Source organism: Aedes aegypti, chromosome 2 (assembly GCF_002204515.2).
Source record: "Aedes aegypti strain LVP_AGWG chromosome 2, AaegL5.0 Primary Assembly, whole genome shotgun sequence".
NCBI lineage: Eukaryota > Metazoa > Arthropoda > Insecta > Diptera > Culicidae > Aedes > Aedes aegypti.
The window spans coordinates 151,802,306-151,823,233 of record NC_035108.1 but is presented as its reverse complement, the minus strand read 5'-3'; the positions used below and the strand labels follow the sequence as shown (position 1 = coordinate 151,823,233).

Sequence of the window (20,928 nt, the reverse complement as noted above, 5' to 3'; positions counted from 1 at the left end):
AAACACATTTAGTTAAGCCCTGTTGCACTTCAAGATAAATAATACAAAATGCCGCGTTTATCTGTTCCACGATGCGACGGTTTTGCTTGTGTATAGAATATATTCTATTTTCTCTCAGCAAAATAGTTTCCCTGAATTTCCAACATACCCAACAGCCATGGGAGCCATCTTTATTAAATTGATGCAAATGATAATTCCAAATGGTCATTAATCCTAGTGTGTTATCTTAAATTTAACTGCTTGCTGCTTTTACAACATCAAATCCGCTGACTCTCATGGTTTTACAGATTGGGTGCAAAATTCGTTGTCCTGCTGATTTCGTTTACCTACTTGCTAATCGACTTGTTAAAACTCATGGCGGCGCGAAGCTTTTTGCGAATTCTCGGCGAAGACCAACGCGATGTAGTTCCATTAGGTCCCCGCAGGGCACCGACACCTTTGACATCGCTGGTGGCAACACCTTCGTCCACGTCATCTGCTTCCGTTTTGATTTCCATTTTCTGGAAGTAAAATTAAATTGAATAAATATAGCATAAGCTTAGATAGTCATATATGTATTGAGATCACTGGCAACGGTTATAGATCTAAAAGTATAATTCTTGTATAATCTTAACAGACATAACACTCAGAACGTCCTGCAAGACATGATCTGTGACACAATGTTACGCCAATTAACTCAGTCAATGACTGCTTGCTTCCAATTTCTCGATTGTTTCACTTCAAAAATCCTGCTTCATTTGATCAGACCACCCAGCTTGTTGCGCCCTTCTTCGTCTTGTACCGGACGAATTCATTTTTTGCGGGATTGTTGTTCGTCATTCTCAAATGCCATCTTCAAACGAGTTGAATTTTAAAATTCTTGTGAATGCTAAGCTAAGAATTCTTCATCCTACAACACGAAAATATGTTACGAAAAGAGGATCAGTTTTCTGCAATAACACAAAGAGAGCAACGATGAATGCAGATATGCCCTTATGAAAAAACGATGCTGAAAAAGCCGGAGGTCCGCATTCGTCATTAATATCCAAAATCAGTTCAAAGGTTGCACAAAGCCTTTAGCGTGGGTCATAGTTTGGAGACCATTGGTATAATTCGATAACCGAACTATGTAGACATACAGATGAAAATTTTACCTAACTCACCATTGATATCAATCCTTCTACATTCATATTCTGTATAGGTAGTAAGACAAATAAGCTGAACATACCAATAGCGTGCACGGCAACTATGGGAACATCATATATTGTTCCGCCTTGTTATATTAGTTCAAGAGCTATTGAACAATAATTACCTGAACGATCAAACGAAGCAGTTGATGTTGGTTGTCTAAAGCAGAGCTGATTTCTCGTAGTTTTCGTTTTTGTTTTTCCAATTCTGTAACGACATAATCCTCATTGTTGTCCAGTACGAAATCAATACCTCCTGCGAGTAATAATAACGTCATTACTCAAAATTCATAGATCAATATAACATTAAACGCACCTTTGTAATCATCGGTGAAAGGGTTACAGAACCATTTACGCAGCACCGAGTCCAGGAATCCCAGCTTACATTTTTTCTCGTTAGGATATTCAATCAGTTCCATTTTGTCCACCATTTCCAGCCACATTTGCGGTAATTTGCGCTCCAGTTCAGTGTGCAAAACCACTTGCATGGCTAATCGCTTTAATTGAGCATTCCGTCGAACCGATTCGATATCACCGACCGCCAAACCGATAAGCAGATTCATTAACAGGATTGGCATCAGTATCATGAAGAGACCTAAACCGTTAAACGAAACAAACGTTTCAGGAATTATAAATAATGTAACGTAAACTGATAACTCGCGGTGCTCTTACAGAGAATGGCAAACGATGGTATCGGATACAGGAGATGGTTCTGGTAGTATGGCTGCACGTATGTTCCAAGAATATCCATCTCGCCGAGCATCATGGAAAACGTCCTAAGCAACGACATCGGTATGGACGAAAACGATAAGTGGTTTACTTGTGTGTCAATCATCCTTGAGACCTGTAAGCACGTGGGTCCAACGAGAAGAATGTAGGAAAACAAAATGCTCTTAATTAATCATGATAAGTTTAGATTCCAAGAAAATGTTGAATGCAATTTGATACTCTTTTGCATAACAAATTAATACCATCTGAACCACTCTTATTTTAAGAATTTTCGTTGCTGTTGTAGCTAAGGACTTACCTTTGATAACAAGATGTAAAATGCTAAGCCGAAAGCAATGATCAGAATTGAAAACACAGTCAGCACTTTAATAAGTGTCTGAAGAATCTCCAGAAACATTACCACATATATTCCAACCTATTGAAATGAACAGATAAAGAAAAAAACGAATTTTAATCAAGCAGTCGCTGGATAATTATTAATTAGCTGCATCACCGCCCACGCACATAAGATAGCAAGCTTATCATCAAAGTCTGGGTGTTGAGATTTTCTAATTAGCATTTCGAAGAATTGATGTTCATATTGCTCCGATTAGCAACGATTTCTAATGGCTTTTTACTTTTTCTACACTGAACGATGGAATCAAATTACAGAAAGTACACACTAGAGTGATGCACATTTTGAAATATTGGCTCCCCTATGCTTAAACGATGGATCACAGGGTGATCCATTACTATTACCTTTTGCTGTAATAGCTCAAACTTTTGAGCTTATCAAATGTAATCTCTCAAAACTCTCCTTAATCACCTGAATAGGAACATCATTCCAAATATTGTTTTGTGATGCAATGTTAACTCCATTTATTTTTGAGTCACGAGAAAAATAAAAATATTCATAGGTGTGTTGATTGATATATTTTCATCCAAAACTTATTCTCTGTGCTTCACTTTCCATGCCTACTAATTACAGAGAGGTTATGTAGCAATCGATTAGATAGAAAAAGCTTTTGATTTATATTTTTTCCCAAGATTTATAAGTGATTTTCGAACTATATATTAGGAGGCCAGGTGGTTCGAAAAGACGTTTATGTTGCACAGAGTTCCAAAATTTGAACTAATTTAGATGAAAAAGTTACACTATATGCCCCTAAAGCTGCGAATTTACTATGGGAAAACCTAGTCATTAATTCAATTTGTCATAGTTTTTGCCGTAAAGACGCCATTCACCGCTCATTTAACAGCATTTCAACATGTTAAATTCTGTCAAAAATCAGTCGTTTGATATTTTTCATAACTTTTTGCGCTAGACGCAAGATAAACCATTTGTTTTTGTAGAAAAAAAAAAAAATGAAATGTGAAAAATGTATAATGGTACCGAATGACGTGTATGCCAATGACACAGGTTTAGGGCGCCATTCGCCGCTCATCCTAAGATCCTAAGTATGAGGCCCTAAACACAGCACTAGTTGGAATCAATTTACTTTCATTAGATGGTTGTTATCTTTGTGCTATAGTACGACAACATATTTAGCAGCTAAGAAACATTTTTGCTCTGCCATAGTAAAATAATTGTAAAACATATTTATTGCCTTAAACAGCCTAAAATTATTTTTTAGAAAAAATGTTTAGGATAAAATCATATAAATTTCATTTTGATACAACCCTTCTTGTTATACCAATGCATGCTAATAACTTTTAAAGCGAAAATTTGTTCAGACATGCGGTGAATGGAGCATGAGCGGTAAATGGCGTCCTTACGGTATACTGCCTACGCCAAATTGTCCCATGTTCTACGCTAACCTTATGGAACTTGAGGGCTAGTATCGTGTGTTGGTATCCGAGTCAGCGAAATACTTAATAATATCAAATTTTGATGTGACGCTACATAGAATCTGGTGCTCTCATTATTATAACAAACAATAACGGCGCCGATTGCGTCCGAATGCAGGTTAATTTGGGGATGGATGGAAATGTTAATGTGTTGATTGCTTTATGGAAGCCGAGGAGTCCTCTGCACTTCCACAAGAAAACACTTGGAGTTTGGGTATGCGAAAGTATTGTTTAAGAGATTCGTAAGGCCGTTTACCTTGAGGATCTTCTTCTTCTTGGCATTACGTTCTCATTGGGACAGAGCCTACTTTTCAGCTTAGTGAATGAACACTTTTCACATTTATTAACTGAGAGCTTCCATTGTCAAAGTTTTGCATTTTCGCATTCATTGTAGGTACGATCATACTTTATGCCCTGGGAAGTCAAGGAAACTTTCATTACGATAAGATCCTGGTCCGGCCGGAAATCGAATCCAGACAGCTTCATCATGGATTTGTTTTGTAGTCGTGGACTCTAACCACTCGGCTAAGGAAGGCCCCAAACGATGAGGATATAATTTGAAATTAATACGTGAGGAGAAACATAGATAACCGATACTCTTATAGTAACCGCAATACGCAAACCGGACATTAAACTTTTTTTCGCCGCTCGCTCAACAGAAGCATGCAACAGATTCAACGGATCAAACATTAGATACTCTTCGTTGTTTCCTATTCTTCAGCACCTAAAAACTGATTTCTGTAGTAAATCAAGGACATAAATCAGTATACAAACTGGTAAACTTACATGCAAGTTGACTAAAACACAGCGTAACAATAATGACATTTTTGCGTGTCTCAAGGATCAAATTATGTGTCTCTAGTAGATTGGAGGTTGCTGAATCTGATGCCGATTTCAGAAATGTTCCAGCACTTCACAATTTTTGGCTACAGGTCGTCAAAGTTGTATAAAACACTGGTTCCACCAAGCATGCAAAACAGGACTTAAACTTTCATTTCAGATATAATTTGGTTGAAATTTAACGATAAAATTAAGATTAAATCGATTTTTTCAACATGCCGGCAGTTTCCACAGAAAATTCTTTGTTTCTTTTATATGACAAAATACAATAATTTTCTAAACCATCAAAAAACAACTTTTAAGCATCAAAAGTCTTATGGAATTTGTTGAAAAGTGTTGTTTTACTCATAAATATTGAATTCTGTGGCAAATTAATCAAAAAAATCCCATACAAGCTTGTAAACTTGCATACAAGTTGGCTGAAATAGTCAAATTTTGCCTTTTTAACAGCCAACAGCGCTATGATATTTTTGAAAACGACAATGGTTTCAGCAACCTTTAACTAAGTAAATAGCTGTATTTTGATGCTTGAGACAAAAACGTGTTCCGCAGTGAAATCGACAAGTAATGCATTTTTAACAGTCAATGAGGTTGAGCTTGAGCTTGATTGGCCGCCCGTGGATGCACTCCAGTATCGCCAAATCAGCTGCACTTACACAAGGAACCAACCGAATGACTGCTTGGGACTAACAGGCATCCTCAGTGTATAAGTGCTGGTGATCTTCTATTTTTAGGCAACAATGGCACCTGCCACGTCAGAATGCAGACCAATGAGGGGAAGGGGGAGGAATTGATGATGCATTGAACTGGCTCCCACGTAGACCGTATATTCCACTGCATCCACGCCAGTTCATGCGGGAGTGTATGGATTGGGGGAAAGGCATGGCAGAGAGGTTTGCTTTTGTGGTTAGCAGACTGCCTATGTAAGAAGGCGTGCGCGTGGAAGTACGAAGCGTTAGGGAAACGGTTTCTTGTCCGTCTCTGGTTCTAGCGTTTGCTATGAACGAATAGTTTGAGTGTGATATATTTAGAATGGAAGATAGAAGCAAGTGAGGGATATACAACTACAAAGTACGAGGAAAGGGACGGGCCTGGGATTGAACCCATGACCTTCTGCATATGAAGCAGAAGCGGTAGCCATCAGACCACCAACCCCGTCTCATCGACAAGTAATGCATTTTTAACAGTCAATGTCTCAAAAACCAGATGCGCTATGACATTCTTGTAAACGGTAATAGATTCAACGACCTCAATTCAAGTAAATAGCGGTGTTTTGGTGCTCGCTACAAAAACTTGTTCCGCTGTGTTATTGATTGTTTTAAAAGGCAAATCGACTTTGTTCAAAACAGAATAGAGATTATTGATTTGTTCGGGGCCTAATTACTCTTAATTTGGTCACTCTGGCATACTGTAAGCCAGAATATTTGCAATTTATCATCCAAAATAATCAATTCGTGGGGTAATTGTTGTTCTATATCTTAGCTGTTTTTAGACAGATTTTATTGAAACTAACATGGATTTTAACATAAATTTTGAGCGATATTTCCAGTCACGAGTTCGATAGGATTGAAGAAAGTAAAAATTGTAAACGATCCATCTGAAAATGTCCTACATAAAACTGTCTTCAATCCTGTTCATCTAGTCAAAATCTACAATTTCGCTAACGATTTCATGAAGCTATTCCTTCAACTTTTTGAGTTAGGCCAGTTACACATCGTAAAAAACCATTTTTGCGTGTCTCATGAGTCAAATTATGTGTCTCTAGTAGATTTGGGGTCGAATCTGATGCTGTTCTCTGAAATGTTCCGACATGTCAATTTTTTTTGCTATAATGGTATAAATAATCGATTTCATATGATTTATCAAACTTTCGTTTTGGATACAATTTACATTAAATTGCACGATTAAGGTTAGATTAAATCCACTTTTTCAACCAGCTATACAAAATTTGTTTTGTATGACAAAATACTATACTTTTCTGAATTATCATAAAACATATTTTGAGCATCGAAATTATTATGAACTTTGTTGCTAAACGTAAATTCTGTGGCAAATTAAGCAAACAACTTGCCATACAAGTTAGCATACTTGCATGTATGTGGGCTAAGATCGTGAATTTCTTAATTTCAGCCATTCCACGAAAAACCGATCTAGTGGGTCACTGAATTCCGTGAAAATTTGCTATTTTGTTCCTTATTGTTTTTGTATTTTTTGATTAGGGTGACCATTTCCAAAATAGAGTGACCAGTAAAATCGCGATACTGCAAAATCTTTATTTTTTAAAAATTTATAACTTTTGAACCGCTTAACCAATTTTTAATTTTCTTACACGAAATGAAAGCTAAAGATATTGACTTTTCAAAAAAAAAAAAAAAAAATCACAAAAATTGTTTTTTTACGTGAAAAAATAAAAAAAAAATCCGTTTCTTCTTGTTTTGGGGGTCTTAGGCTGTTCTCATTTTTTCTTGAAAGTTCTTGAATTTAACGTTTACTGTCAAATTTTCAGCGATATATGTTTTTAGTTTTTAAGATATATTTTTTTGAAAATAAAAAATCAGTCATTTTTCATCGGCACTCACTTTAGGTCTCAGCGCATTAGATATTTTATTATAAAAAACATAACTTTTAATGAAATAAAAGCTTAAGATTTCAACTTTTCACAAAAAAATATAAAACCCTGAAAAAAAATTGTTCTACATGAAAAAATATAAAAATTTCCTAAAAAATTTGAAATTTTTATATTTTTTCATGTAAACATTTTTTTTCAGGGTTTTAAATTGTGTCAAATTTGTAGCTCTCATTTCGTCCAAGAAAATTGGAAATCGGTCAAGCGGTTCAAAAGTTATGATTAAAAAAAAATAAAAATTATGCAAAATCGCGATTTTTCTGGTCATTCTATTTTGGACAGTGTCCCCCTTATCAAACAATCCAAAAACACGTGTATCCTTATTTTGGATAAGGAACAAAATAAAAAATTTTCACGAAATTCGGAGACCCACTAGATCGGTTTTTCGTGGAATGGCTGATTTTTAACATTTTTATCTCAAAAACTAGACTGCTATGATATGTTTGAAAACGGCAATGGATTTAGCAACCCTAGCGGTATTTTGAAGCGTGAGACAAAAAAGAATTCCGCAGTGTTATTAAAATTAGTTAAACATTTCGCCTTAGTCAAATTGTGATTGCTTTCGAAATCGTGGCTGGAAAAATGGCTCAGAAGTATATGTTGAAATTCAATTAATGTCTGAAGAACTGTGGAAATAACTAATCGGCCCATCAAAAATTCAGATCTGAGCCTCCCAAGTTAAAACGGAATGGCAAATCGAAAAAGTTGCAAATTATTGTCCAATACTGTATACACGGTGCTCTCCAGACCGTTGTCATCATAACAAAAATTCTTATCAAATCTGAGCTTACCAGTCGTTTTCTATGGTTAAATTGCCTGTCTGGGTAACATTAAAAAAAAATAGTAGGGCCCGTTTTGAAGTTACGCCCTTACGTTATCATCATAAGAAATGTACTCACATAATATGATTTAAAGTTTGGTTGTTTAGTTATTTTAGTTTCCAATGAAAAGATTGAAAACATTTTGAGTTATGCCTTATTTAAGAAGATCAATAAGGCATTCTAACGCCGTTAAGCATATTCAAATGTTTCCAATGACGACCTACAATTACACACCAGAAAAGTATGTAACAATTAACTGCTTTCTTATAGGCTCAAGCGCTATAAGGCATTACGGGGCCAATTTCATCATGCAACAAAATTAGTTCGGTGGCACAATATTCTGTATAGTTTTGTGAATTCATATATCTCACATGCTTTGTATTTTTACTATCACTGAAAGACCGTGTGAGTAGTGTACAGAATGAAATGAAATCAACAACGTATAAAGCAGCTATAAAAGATGGAAGAAAATAATGAAAAGTGTAGTGTATTATTTTATCAATGGAATTTAAAATTGTACGCACCAAATTTTGTATCAATCTTCCAGCAATTTTGATTGCTGAGACCAATCCAGCAATACACTACTTTACTGATGTACAGCACTTCTGAAATTGTTTACTGTAATTCAGCAATCAAACTAGCTGGGTACTTGTCAACACCATCAATTTACTGGATGTCAGTAATTTATTAGGTAGTTGATTGATAGCCAGCCATCGATTTGAAATTTTGCCGTCGATCAGTAAATATAAATATTGAACTGACATCAGCAATTGTTCTTTGCTGAAACCCAGCAAACAATTAAACTTGTTACCCGTGATAGGAGCGAATATGTCTATTACTCATGTTTTCATACAACTTGAATCGTCAATGGAGTTTGAATGAAAATTCAACTAATCGGTTTTATCGTTCTGTATATCTTTCAGAATATTATATTTAGTAAGAACTTAACTTAGTAAAATACTGAAGATTTAAAAATCACTCAACTTTAAAGTATTTTTAGGATGTTATACCGGAACGGCAGATGGTTTGTCTCTACATCACTTTCCTCCAAAGTGGAAAATAGTGTTTCATGTTGTTTTTTTTGAAAATAAATTTTTTTATTATTTATTTATTTTTAACTTTTAATTTAGAAAGAGGGAAAAACCCCTTTGAGTGATTTTATGTTAAAATCTTTCTCAAAAGGGCGCAAAACCTCTTTATCTTTTCAAATACGTTATAAAAAGAAAAATAACTTAATATTAAAGGCCCATCCGGAAAAGATCCATTGCAGAGCCGAAGTCGTCAGATAATGGATGCAAATCCCCATGGTGGTAGGGAATGAGGTAACCAATAAACTAATCAATCTGAAAGTATAAATAAACAAACATATACAAAAAAGAGAGTATCAAACATGATAAGAAATTTCGTTTAAAAATTCAAATATATTTTTCATTATCAGAAAACATTTCTGAGCCAAAACATCTCTTACTGAATTTGGAATTTAATATCCCAAATTTATTATTTTATTAAATTCTACAGATTTTGTATGAGTAGAGTTTAATAATTTTAAACAAATTCTTAAACTACGATATTGGATTTTTTCAAGTTTAGAAAATTGAGTTTGAATAGAACTTGAAAAAGTGAAACAACCATATTCCATTACCGAACGAATTGTTGTTTTATAAAGTGTAATTAAATCATTAGGGTGAGCACCCCACCAAGTGCCTGTAATCGTACGAAGGAAATTGATTCGTTTGAAACAAATTTTTTGAATATATTTGATATGATTATTCCAATTTAATTTTGAGTCAAACCATATACCAAGATATTTATAATAAAATATTTGTTCAATTTGATAGTTATTAAGAAATAAGGTAATATCAATAGGAGAATGTTTTCGAGAAAATAAAATAAATTTAGTTTTTTCTACGGAAAAAGTAAATCCATTTTGTTGAGCCCACGTAGCGTTTTGATTCATATTACGGACAGCTTCAAATTCCGGACACTCTCGTTTGTATGGGAAACATTTCACACGAAATGTTTCAATTTTCGCCATCCAAAAGTTCTCATTTTCGAGGCTCGTTTTATTAGGTTTTTTCCATAAATATCATTGCAAATTTATAATGCCCAACTACCTTAGACGTCTCTTAAGTGGTTGAACGATTTCAATTGATGATTTGACTGTTCCATTAATGATTATCATGAGCTGTCCGTAATTCGAATCAAAGCGTCCGGAATATGAGGCAAAAGCGAGGGAGCGTCCGGAATAAGAATCATGAAAAGGCCACACGTTTTGATTTATTTAAAATTATTCAAGTTGCGGACGCGTATTCTTTACCCACCATCCGAAAGTAAAGGGCTTTCGACGCTCGATAACGCTAAAAAATCATACAGAATGATTTATTTTGTATGGTCCAAGCTGGGTTATACTTCACTGAGGCCTTAAGTGTCCGTAATATGAATCAAAACGAAAATAAATGTTTGAGACATGAAAAGCAAAACATTGTTTGTCATTTTCATCATAACGATAACAAATATCGCTTTTGCTAACCAGCACCTGGTGATCTCAAATTGTTGGAAAGCAACAAGAAATCCCACCAGAATCGCTGATAGCCAATTGCTGATTATTCAGCCAATCGAAACGTAATTTGCTCAATAATCAGTAAATTAGCTGTCACTTGGATGGAAATTCAGCAAATTCTGTTTCATCGATTGCAGGATCGTTTTCTGAATTTAAAGTACAAAAAAAAACATCAAAAATACAGCAATAAAATTTTGGTGCTACACACCAAATACCTCTATACCAAATGGTGCTCTATACCAAATATTTGTCTTAGTCAGGTTGTGTACAAGCACCTTGAAACAAAGCTCGCTTTTCATACACAGTTCGAGCGAGGTGGCGCTGGCTATGGCTGAATGTGGGTCCGCCCTTGTTTTTGACAAAAAAAAAACCTATTATGAAAATATAGTCCAAATATTGATCCCTGGCGAGTAAGAACCGAATTTATTTTTATAATCTGCTGTTTCAGACATTATGTACCACAGGTTCAAATTTTATTTGTGATCCAAATGTAGTGATGAATGGTACAAATTATCACAAAAGTATGACACTGACCAAGAGTATCAGAGGTTGGTTAAGAATAAGTTACTCAGCAATGGACGTTGAGCTTCTGAGGCAGTACAAAGTATGCCGGGGCAGCCAAGGGGACAGCTAGTTGAGCTATAAAATATTTTTTCATCAACAATAATACAAAATTGGCTTCGTTTTGTGTCTTATAGCGTTTAACTCTAAGACATATTAGTTAATTGTTATATACTTTAACGGAATAATATTGCAGTTTGCCATTCCCACAAATAAAACTCGGTGCAAGTTACGTCTGCTGGCAAGAGTTTCTATCCCTAATAATCGACAACGATTCTGATAAGGTGGAATTTCGACTGGATTATTCCATGGAAGATGTCTCAACGCGTGCATGATAAATCTAGATTGTACTGCCTCAATTCTAGTTTTCCAGATATCCATATAGGGGCTCCCAACTACAGAAGCATATTCAAGGCCCGGACGCACTAAAGTGAAATATAAATTTCGTAGGCTATATGGATCGCGAAATTCACTGGAAAATCTAATCAGAAATTCTAAATTTTTTGTTTGCATTAGAAATTATGTTTGCATAATGATCTCTGAACGTCAAGGCTGAATCTAACTTTACACCGAGATCCTTCACAGACGTTACTCTCACTAACGGTTCATCGCAAAGGGAATAACATCAATCTACAGAAGATTTTTTACGCGTTAAGTATATAGCTACGCATTTAGGGATTTTTTTTATTTCCGTACAAAGTGGGCCGAAGGGTCTCATATTTTCATGAAACTTTTTCCACCGGCAGGGCTCATCAATATATGAATAAAAAAAAAATGAGAAAAATTCAGGGTCGCTTATTTTCCCGAAAAACTCAGTTGGATTTTTTTTGTATTCCTCTGACACTACTTACTTTGAAAAATCATAACTCAAGAACGAAGCATCGTAGAAACAATTTTTTTTTATGAAAATGAAAGCAAATTTTCTCAGGAATAAAAAAAAAATTAACTGGAAACAGCTTTCCACAAAATTTTCCACTGTTCAGAAAATTCTTAAAGAAAAGCCGGAAAAACTATATTCTAATTGATGATGATGATGATGATTATTTAGCCACCATCAGCGCAAGGATTACCTATGGCTGCAGAATCATATCGGGATGGAATGATCTACCTGATGGTTTGTTGTAGCAGGGCTAGTTAATATCTTTGAAGACCTTTGGAAGACAACACTAAGGCTGTTTTCTCATGACAAAAGGCTGGCGACCCCACGCAATTTCATCCAGTCAACAGTTCAATTAACTCCCTTATGCTACCCCTCCCCAATACCCAATATATAGTAATATATCATATATAGTGTTATTAAAGTATCCTGTAGTTCAAAATTGTAAAAACTGCTTCAACCAGCTCTACCAAATTCCCACGGTAGACTAACAAGAACCCATTTTCCAGTTAACAAGTTTTATTATGATCACCAGGGTAGTGAATAGGGTAGAAATGCTCAGAAGCGAAATTGACCGCAGATTGTGCAGCTTGCCGATCTGAGTTGATCGGAACAAACCCGATCACCAATAGCCCTTAATAAAACACAGGCCATGGAAGGCCCAATTGAAACGAACTCACCGGATCCACCGGAAAAACTATATTCTAATTAGTGATAAACTTTCAAAAATATATTTTTCAGAAGGTAATTTCATAAGCTTTAATCGCTGAAATTTTTGAAATGTACTTTTTTTCGGTTTTGAGTTATGGCCAATTTTGTGGAAAATGACCATATAAGCCTTTTCTTTGAAAACCCATATTTCAATCGAAGCATCGGAAAAACAAAGATTTTTTATCAAAGCAATTGCAAATTTTCTAAAACATCTGAAAAAAAGATATGGGATTGGTTTTAATGAAGTATAAGTCGGAATGGATGATATTTTTCATGAAAAATTACACCGCTAAGAAAAACTGAAAAAAACTGTTTCTGCCTCAATTTTTCATTACACTGAAAAGGGATTTTTTCTTTTCTATGGAACAAATAAGAATGTTATATTTTTTTTTTAATTTTATTTATTCAATTATTCAGTATATATCTTACATTTCTGGTTGACCATAATCATGCACTTCATGCAGATTTTCATCTTTTCCGTAATCCACCGAATTCCATTCGAATGAAACTTGGTCATGAGACCATGGCTAATCGAGCGTAAATTTGTCCTTACTGATTTGTGGCCGTCCAGTCCGAAGGGGTTACAGCAAAGCAAATAGTATTCATAGTAGTGAACTTTGTCCTTTTCAACGAGTAATATACAGCTGACAACACTTGCACTTTCTCACTGCTCTTTGTTAGTTTTTTGGTAAACTTATGATTCTCAAGCCATTTCAACGCTTTAAACCAGAATTGCTAAATACCTAATTGCCATATTGTCTACCCATTGATTTAACTGTCAATTTTGTAGTTACCTAACAGGTAGCTGGAAAAAATGCCTACATTATGATTGAAGAAATCTTTGTTTCTATGCTGTTTCGTTTTTAACTAGTTTTGTTTATAAACTTATAAATTTAAAAATAAGCTTTATAAACTTATAAATGTATAAATTTGTAAACAGCTCATCTTGGCAATATTTGATCATGTTTTAGGAACGAAAAATGAGCGTATTTAAAAAATGTTTAGGATTGGATCTTATTGATCGCTCTTTTCAAATATACTTTGTTTGTAAGCTGGAATAGCTAATCGGGTTATCATTATTTATTTTCCTTAACGGTGAAAAATGTCCTGAGAAACTTATTCCATTTCAAAAAATCTCAAAGTTTTGAGAAAATTTGATTCCGATTTGACAAAAAAAAAAAAAATGTTTCTGTGACGCTTTTATCTTCAGTTATGATTTTCGAACGAAAAGACTTGTACGAGAAATCTGGGCATTTTTCACAAAACTATGACCAAACGCAGGAATTAAAAAGAGTGATTGATTGATTTATAAAATTCTGTTCTCAAAAATATTTCTTTGAAAATCTTACACTTATTCCTTAGAAAATTTGCTTTCATTTTCATAAAAAAAAACTTTGTTTCTACGATGTTTCTTTCTTGAGCTATGATTTTTCAAAGAAAAGGCTCAAAATGGCACATTTGCACATTTTTTACAAAATTGGCCATAACTCAAAAACGAAAAAAAAATTACCATTTCAAAAATTTCAGCGATTAAAGCTTATAAAATTACCTTCTCAAAAATATTTTTTTTTTGAAAATTTTCCACGAGTTGGAGCATAGATTTTCCGGCTTTTCTTTACGAATTTTAGCAACGGTGGAAAATTTTGTGGAAAAGTTTTTCCAGTTATTTTATATTTATTCCTGAGAAAATTTGCTTTCATTTTCATAAAAAAAACTTTGTTTCTATGATGCTTCGTTCTTGAGTTATGATTTTTCAAAGTAAGTAGTGTCAGGGGAAAACAAAAAAATTCCAACTGAGTTTTCCGGGAAAATAGGCGACCCTAAGTTTTTCTCAATTTTTTTTATTCATATATTGATGAGCCCTGCCTGTTGAAAAAGTTTCATGAATATCTGAGACCTTTCGGCCCAAACCCGTACGGAAATAAAAAAAAAATCCCCATTTGTTAACGCTTATTAGCAATCGATTTCCGCACCAGTTTGCAAAAATGTTCGCCAGTCGTTGAAGCGATTAATGAAAACTTCTTCCAATGCCTTTTTTCATATTTGGCCACTTCCTCTATGGAACCGCCATGCCATGCTGTTGGAGATGTTTTTCTCGACATAATATAAAATAAAAACACATATATATACACGGACAGACATAATCTCTATTCGTCGCACTAAGTCGATTGGTATATGTGACTTAAAGCTCCTAACCCTTTACCGGAAATTCGTTTTTGGAGTGAACAATTAGTTTTCCTGCACACTTTGATGTACGAGAAAGGCTTAGACTAGCAGAACAAGTCATTTTTAAGATTTATTGACGCTCGATGAGCAATAGCGTACTCACCTGATCGAATCGTTGCAAAAATAGCAGCAAATTGAACCACGACAGGAACACCGTAACCGATGCCGCCGAAAAGTTACCACTGAAACATCGACCATCGTTGAACATGGGCCACACCATAATCAGCGCTGACAAGTACAGAATCCATGACACCAAGTTGATGGGCTCAATCAGATAGTGCCACTTCTGCTGGTAAACCTGGAGAATTTCCCGCAGAGCATTGCAGAATATGTAAAGGATGATGATTATTCCCGAGACCAATGTTGCCGTTGTGATGGGCATGTGTTCTTCGTCCAATAGCGTTTGGTTCTGATATTGCATAGTCGGTCTGGGTGCAGAACGTGCAGCCATTGCCACCGGTTGTAGCAGGTCCTGCTCTCCTTCGGGGATACTGGCAGGAGTTGTGGTACCCTGTGGATGGAATTTTAATATATGGCAGTTAGACGTGCTTTGACTGCCGGTGTCAACTAGTTTTATGGTTGAACACCTCGTGACGAAGAAGGATTTTCATGATGATGGCTACTCAGTAGGATGCGGCTTATTTTTCGAAATTTTTGAAATCAAAAGTTCGTGTGCTTTTTTTAAATTCAAAATTCATAAATAGAGAAATTCTTAGCTGAAAATAATAATGTCTAGACATGGCGGGAGCAACTTAAAGGTACATGTTAAAGTTATTAAATTTGAGTTTCATTCTTCAGTTAAGGTTATGTTACTTTCTTGCAAAGAAAAAACTCCTTTCCATTCCAAATCTAACCATTTTTTTGACAAATGAGAATTTATGTTTTAGATAGTTTTAGTTAAATAACTAAAACTTAGTTAAGCATGTCAAAAGATTTAGAATCAGTTATAGTCATATTCATAAAGTTATGGTCAAATTTGTTTTAGCCATATGGTGAACTATTTTAAGGGAATAAAACTGTATTTCTACTAGGAATTGTTTCAGGCAAATTTGAAGTGATTGAAACTTTTATACATTCAATTTGGTAGATTGTGCTAAAAGATTCAAAATTGGTTGAAAAATAACAAAGTTATGTGAACTTAACTAAAGGTTATATCGTACAACTTGGAAATTTGCTTTCAAGTCGCTTGTGCCACATATTTTTGGCTCGAACTTTGAGGCTTCTTTTTCTTCTGACTTGAATTCAGACGAGCATCTTCAAGGATTAGAGAATTTTCGAAAAAACAAGCTTTACCCTACTTCTGGGCGAGTACTCACGTTGATGTTTGAGGGCGGTGGCACCGGTGTGTTTGTCATGAGCTGTGATGTAAAAACTGTAACGAACAGCAGGAATACACTGTAGAACAGAAGATTCGCCAGGTGGAAATACTTTCCGTAGGAGTTCCATTTCATTTGCAAGTATTTTTGGCTCAGCGGGTGAGCGAGAAGTTCTACGCGGCCGTGAGATACCATTGCCTGTGAAGAGCATTGACAAGGTTAAATGGTGCATGCTGTTCGGAATTTGTGTGCATTGCATTGCTAATAAGTTGGATGTCAGGTGAGAATGAAGCACTTGCAGCATGCAATTGGAAGGACATACAAGCAATAAGTAATAAGGATGTATGAAACGCATTAAATGAAGCAATTATTTTTCAATTGATAATAATTTTCCAACTAAACACGTGAAATCTACGATGTATGTGTCTTATTTACAATGGATATAAACACAAACTAAACCAACAAATTATAGTACAATTAATCTTTTCATTCATTGAAGACAATTACATATGGTTATGTAGAAGGGATTAACCTTTGCGTATCCATCATCTGTTGTTGACGATTTCCTGACATTTAATCAGGGTGTGAATATTTTCAATCGATTTTTCCGGAATGAACACTTCAAATTTCAAATAATGAGTAAAAATGGTAGCTACCTAAGTAACATTTCAACTTTTTTCTTTATGGGAAGTATGCACTTTAACAGAAAAGTAATCGGCTATCTCAATGGGCCGTATGAATAAAATGTAGTAAAGTTGAGTTTACTACATTCTCGGTAGTAAACGCTATATGTGGAACACGAGTGGAACATGTTTGTGTCATTTCTCTTTCTACACCTTTCGAACATACTACAAACAACGCGTTGCTATGAATAAAGGTAGCATTTTTTACAAAGCTACTGGTAGTTAGCTTCAGAGGTTGCTACACATGCTTTGAGTTTGCGGAATTGAATGGAATAATTTACTTTTGAGTAAAAATCATGGGAAAACGATATGAGTTTTGATATATCGGAAGGTATTTTGAGTTTTGCAAAGGAATTCTGAGGTTACGAAAACTTTCGCTCCGCCAATTCTGAGATTCCGGTAAGATTACCGGCAGTAGCAATTTGTAATATCCGTGTGAATTCTGGCATTACGATAATTATGTTATTTTCTAGGAATTTTAGGATGTCGGTAGGAATTCAGATATTGATAAAGTAATTCTGAATTTTACGTGTAAATTCTGACATCTCAGATTTCCTTTTGAATTCCGGAATTCCTTTGGAGCTTTGAGATTCCGATAGGGATGTCGGATTTTTTATGATAATTCTGAAAATTTAAATACCATTCTAGGAATATTGCGGAAATATTAGGAATCTGGTAAAAACTCTAGAATTGGGGTGGGAATGGGATTCCGAATATTAATCTGTTGGAATTCTGTGGGTATCTTTGAGACGATATTTCTGTAAGAATCTATGAGATTGCGGTGGGATTCCTGCGAATTATTGTGTGAATATTTGTAATTCCGAAAATCAATCTTTGTAATTATTGTAAAAACCTTTAAGATTCCGTTGATCTCCAGTTCCGTTGGAATTTCAAAGTAAAGCTTTAATATAAACGTTTTGAATGTCGGTAAATATTTTATAGATTTCAATGGGATTTTTTGTGGAATCGTTAAGAATTTTAATAATTTCAAAGGGAACCCTGGTGTTTTAGGGGAGATCCTCATTGAATTCTAACGACTACCAATGGAATCACTACAATTCTCATAAAAATCTCTACATTCTAAGTTCTAGACATTCCAAGGATACTATCAGAAACCCCACAAAAATAACGAGAATATCACAGAAACACTTAGAACATCGGAATTCAACATGCTGTTAAGAAAACACACGGGGAGCATCAAAATTCTACCGCAATTTCACCAGAATCTCAGTACTGGTGCTAGAAAATATGTGGTTCCTAATTTGATAGCTGTAATCTCAAGAACTCTTCATAAATGTTAAGCTAGTATTTAAAAAATCATCGGCGTTGGCGAAGGCCGAAAATCACCCAGAAAATTCTTTGATGTACCATCATCATAAAATCATAGACATAGAGAGAATACCAGACTAATCGCAAAATTACACTACAAATCTTGTCAAATAACAGCACCTTCATGATTTGTGCAAATTGTCGCGTAATCGATTAGATCACTCTGCACTCTGAATGGAAATTTCTTAACGTGCAGCTTCAGTCACTGCTCATGTTCGAAAGTAGTAAGTACTACATGTTCGAAAAGTTTTTTATTCATTCCAAAAGTGTAGTAAACTTTGTGGATTTTGTTTTTGAGTAGATGCTACATGTAGTAAAGTTCAAAGTTTTTTATTCATATCACCCAATGTGTGTGAAATTTCTTGCATGAAATGCTCAAGAAAAGCATTTTTCTTTGATCGCAGTACGCAGTTGAAAAGAAATGTCAATTCAAATGGAGCTCACTGTAGAAAATTTCTTGGCCATTTCTTGCGCAGAAATTTTTACTTTTCTTGAGCGGAACAGCATACCTAGATTTTGTTACAAACTGTTGATATCACCATATTGTTGAAATTAATTTTGGAACTTAATAATATAAACAACCGTTTAAAAAGGTGTAAGGTTATTTTGGCATAAAGTCGTTTGGCATTATGGTAATTTGGCATAAAGTTATTTGATATAATGGTCGTTAGGCATAATGGTCGTTTAAAGTTTGTCTCTCCGCCTTGATTTAATAAACGTAGAGAGATCGTAGCTCATATTGCTCATTGCACGGTGACGTCATCAGAAAATCGCTCTCTTTCCCTCCTTAGGGAAATCTGAAAACCACGGTTCCAATACCTGTCAAAGTTGACAGGTACTGGCACCATTGTTTTCAAGTTTTATTGAAGAGCGAAAGAGAGAGAATTTCGCCGTGAAATGCTAAATTAATTGCACAGTTAATTAATTGTCATGTTCTAGCCAATACCAGCCCGAGGAATTTTGCTGTTGTAAGGTTTTGGAATTTACATGTACACAACGAAACACGTGTTAAATGTACAAATTAGAATTGTAACTGCGTAAAGAAACTCACCGGAGCCCTTGTTTTTTCGCAGTTTCAATTTGTACACGTCGTGTACAAACTTCAAAACCTTACAACAGCCAAAGTCCATAAGTTAGAAATGCCTAGAACTTTTTTTTACTTTAAATTTTCTTTATTTACCTGTTTTTGGTTTTGTTACAATATTTTTTTCAGGTCAAGTGTTTCAACTGTACAACAGTTATTCATCTTCGTTAGTTTTGTTCTTACAAATTAGTTTTCAGTCGTTTGATAATGTTTTACATTCTGTACATTTGGTATACATTTGTTTTATTTTTTCCCTAATACTATGTCTTAATCCTAACTTAAAAAAACTAAACCTATGGGTATAACATTAGAATGTTTTTGAATTCTGATATTTGAGCTTTTCTCTCATGTCTCTCAGCTATTGTGGCCATTCTCAAATCGATGGGTTCAATGTTGACCAAATGATAGACTTCGGTGGTTCGTGTCTTAGCAGGGAGGTTGCAGATCATCTTTAGGTACTTATTTTGGAGTACCGTAATCCGGGGTAACATTGATCATTTTTTTAGTTTTTCTTAAATTTTTCATTTCACAATACAAATGTTACAAGTTTCATATTTTTAAAACAAGTACTGGCACTCACCGTTCCTAACTATGTACTTTATTTTGTTTTTCGAAAGATTTAAACATGTTTAAATAAATGTTTTAAGTGATTTTTTGATTCAGCTGATATGGGGTAACATTGATCACCCAAGTAAACAACATTCGCTAATATTGGAAATGTCGTTACTTACTAAAATCAGGGCCCCTGAAGCCGAATATGAAGACCAAACTCTTACAAGTCATTTACTTTTTAAGTTATTTCAAAATTAAAAACACCTTGAACCGCGGAATACGCCTAAAAGTAGGCAATTTCCTCAGGAAATTCTACATTCGTAATAGTAATTAGATAACGTTGCATAATTGAATAAACTTATGAAAGATTTGACAACGGAATCGTTTTCGGCGATGCCATTTTTAGTAACACCCGCATTTTCCTTAATCACATCGTCTGCAGAACTCATGTGAGACATGAATTTTCGGTAGTTTCAGTGAAAATGATAGAAATCATTGTTTCAAAAAGTTGACAAATTTGCGCATGAGCTAAATGCAATTTTGGCAAAAACCTTAATTATCATTAGCTTATGAATACACGAAAGAGAGGCATCAGTCATGGTTCGAAAATGTTTCATCAATAAATCTTTATTTGAACGTTTAACAAGATGAGTCATCCCGATCAATGTTACCCCGCTGATCAATGTTACCCCGGATTACGGTACCTGGATTTTTTTCCTGTGCGTTTTTGCGCAACCGTGCCACACCGGGGACCCATACACCAGTAAGGGGCAACGATTTGCTTGTACACTGCCAGCTTGTTGGTAGTGGACATCTTGGATCGGCGATTGAACAACGGGTAGAGCATCGTGGTCCCTTTTGCCACTAGATCGTTAACGTGCTGCCGGTATAGCAGTTTGCTGTCGAGGGTAAGTCCGTCGGCAGACCACTCGATTTCGACACCTTGCATTGATTGATCCTGGCCGTAGGTTTCAGGCGGTCAGAGTTGCGGTGCGGACCACAATGACCTGCGTTTTGGAA

At 35.0% G+C, this 20,928-nt stretch overlaps 1 protein-coding gene across 10 annotated transcripts in view; it reads right to left on the bottom strand.

Moving 5' to 3' along the window:
- Positions 1-114: 114 nt before the first annotated feature.
- Positions 115-20,928, bottom strand: part of LOC5571938 (transient receptor potential cation channel subfamily A member 1) — a 123,436-nt gene continuing 102,622 nt past the window's right edge. For all 10 annotated transcript variants that reach the window (XM_021842755.1, XM_021842757.1, XM_021842756.1 and 7 more), the window contains 7 exons: positions 16,261-16,458; positions 15,048-15,455; positions 2,194-2,310; positions 1,839-2,010; positions 1,483-1,761; positions 1,292-1,422; positions 115-500 (listed from right to left, as the gene is read on the bottom strand). In XM_021842755.1, the coding sequence (XP_021698447.1) occupies positions 327-500; positions 1,292-1,422; positions 1,483-1,761; positions 1,839-2,010; positions 2,194-2,310; positions 15,048-15,455; positions 16,261-16,458 (1,479 nt within the window). In that variant the 3' untranslated portion in view covers positions 115-326. The remainder of the gene's footprint in view (positions 501-1,291; positions 1,423-1,482; positions 1,762-1,838; positions 2,011-2,193; positions 2,311-15,047; positions 15,456-16,260; positions 16,459-20,928) is intronic.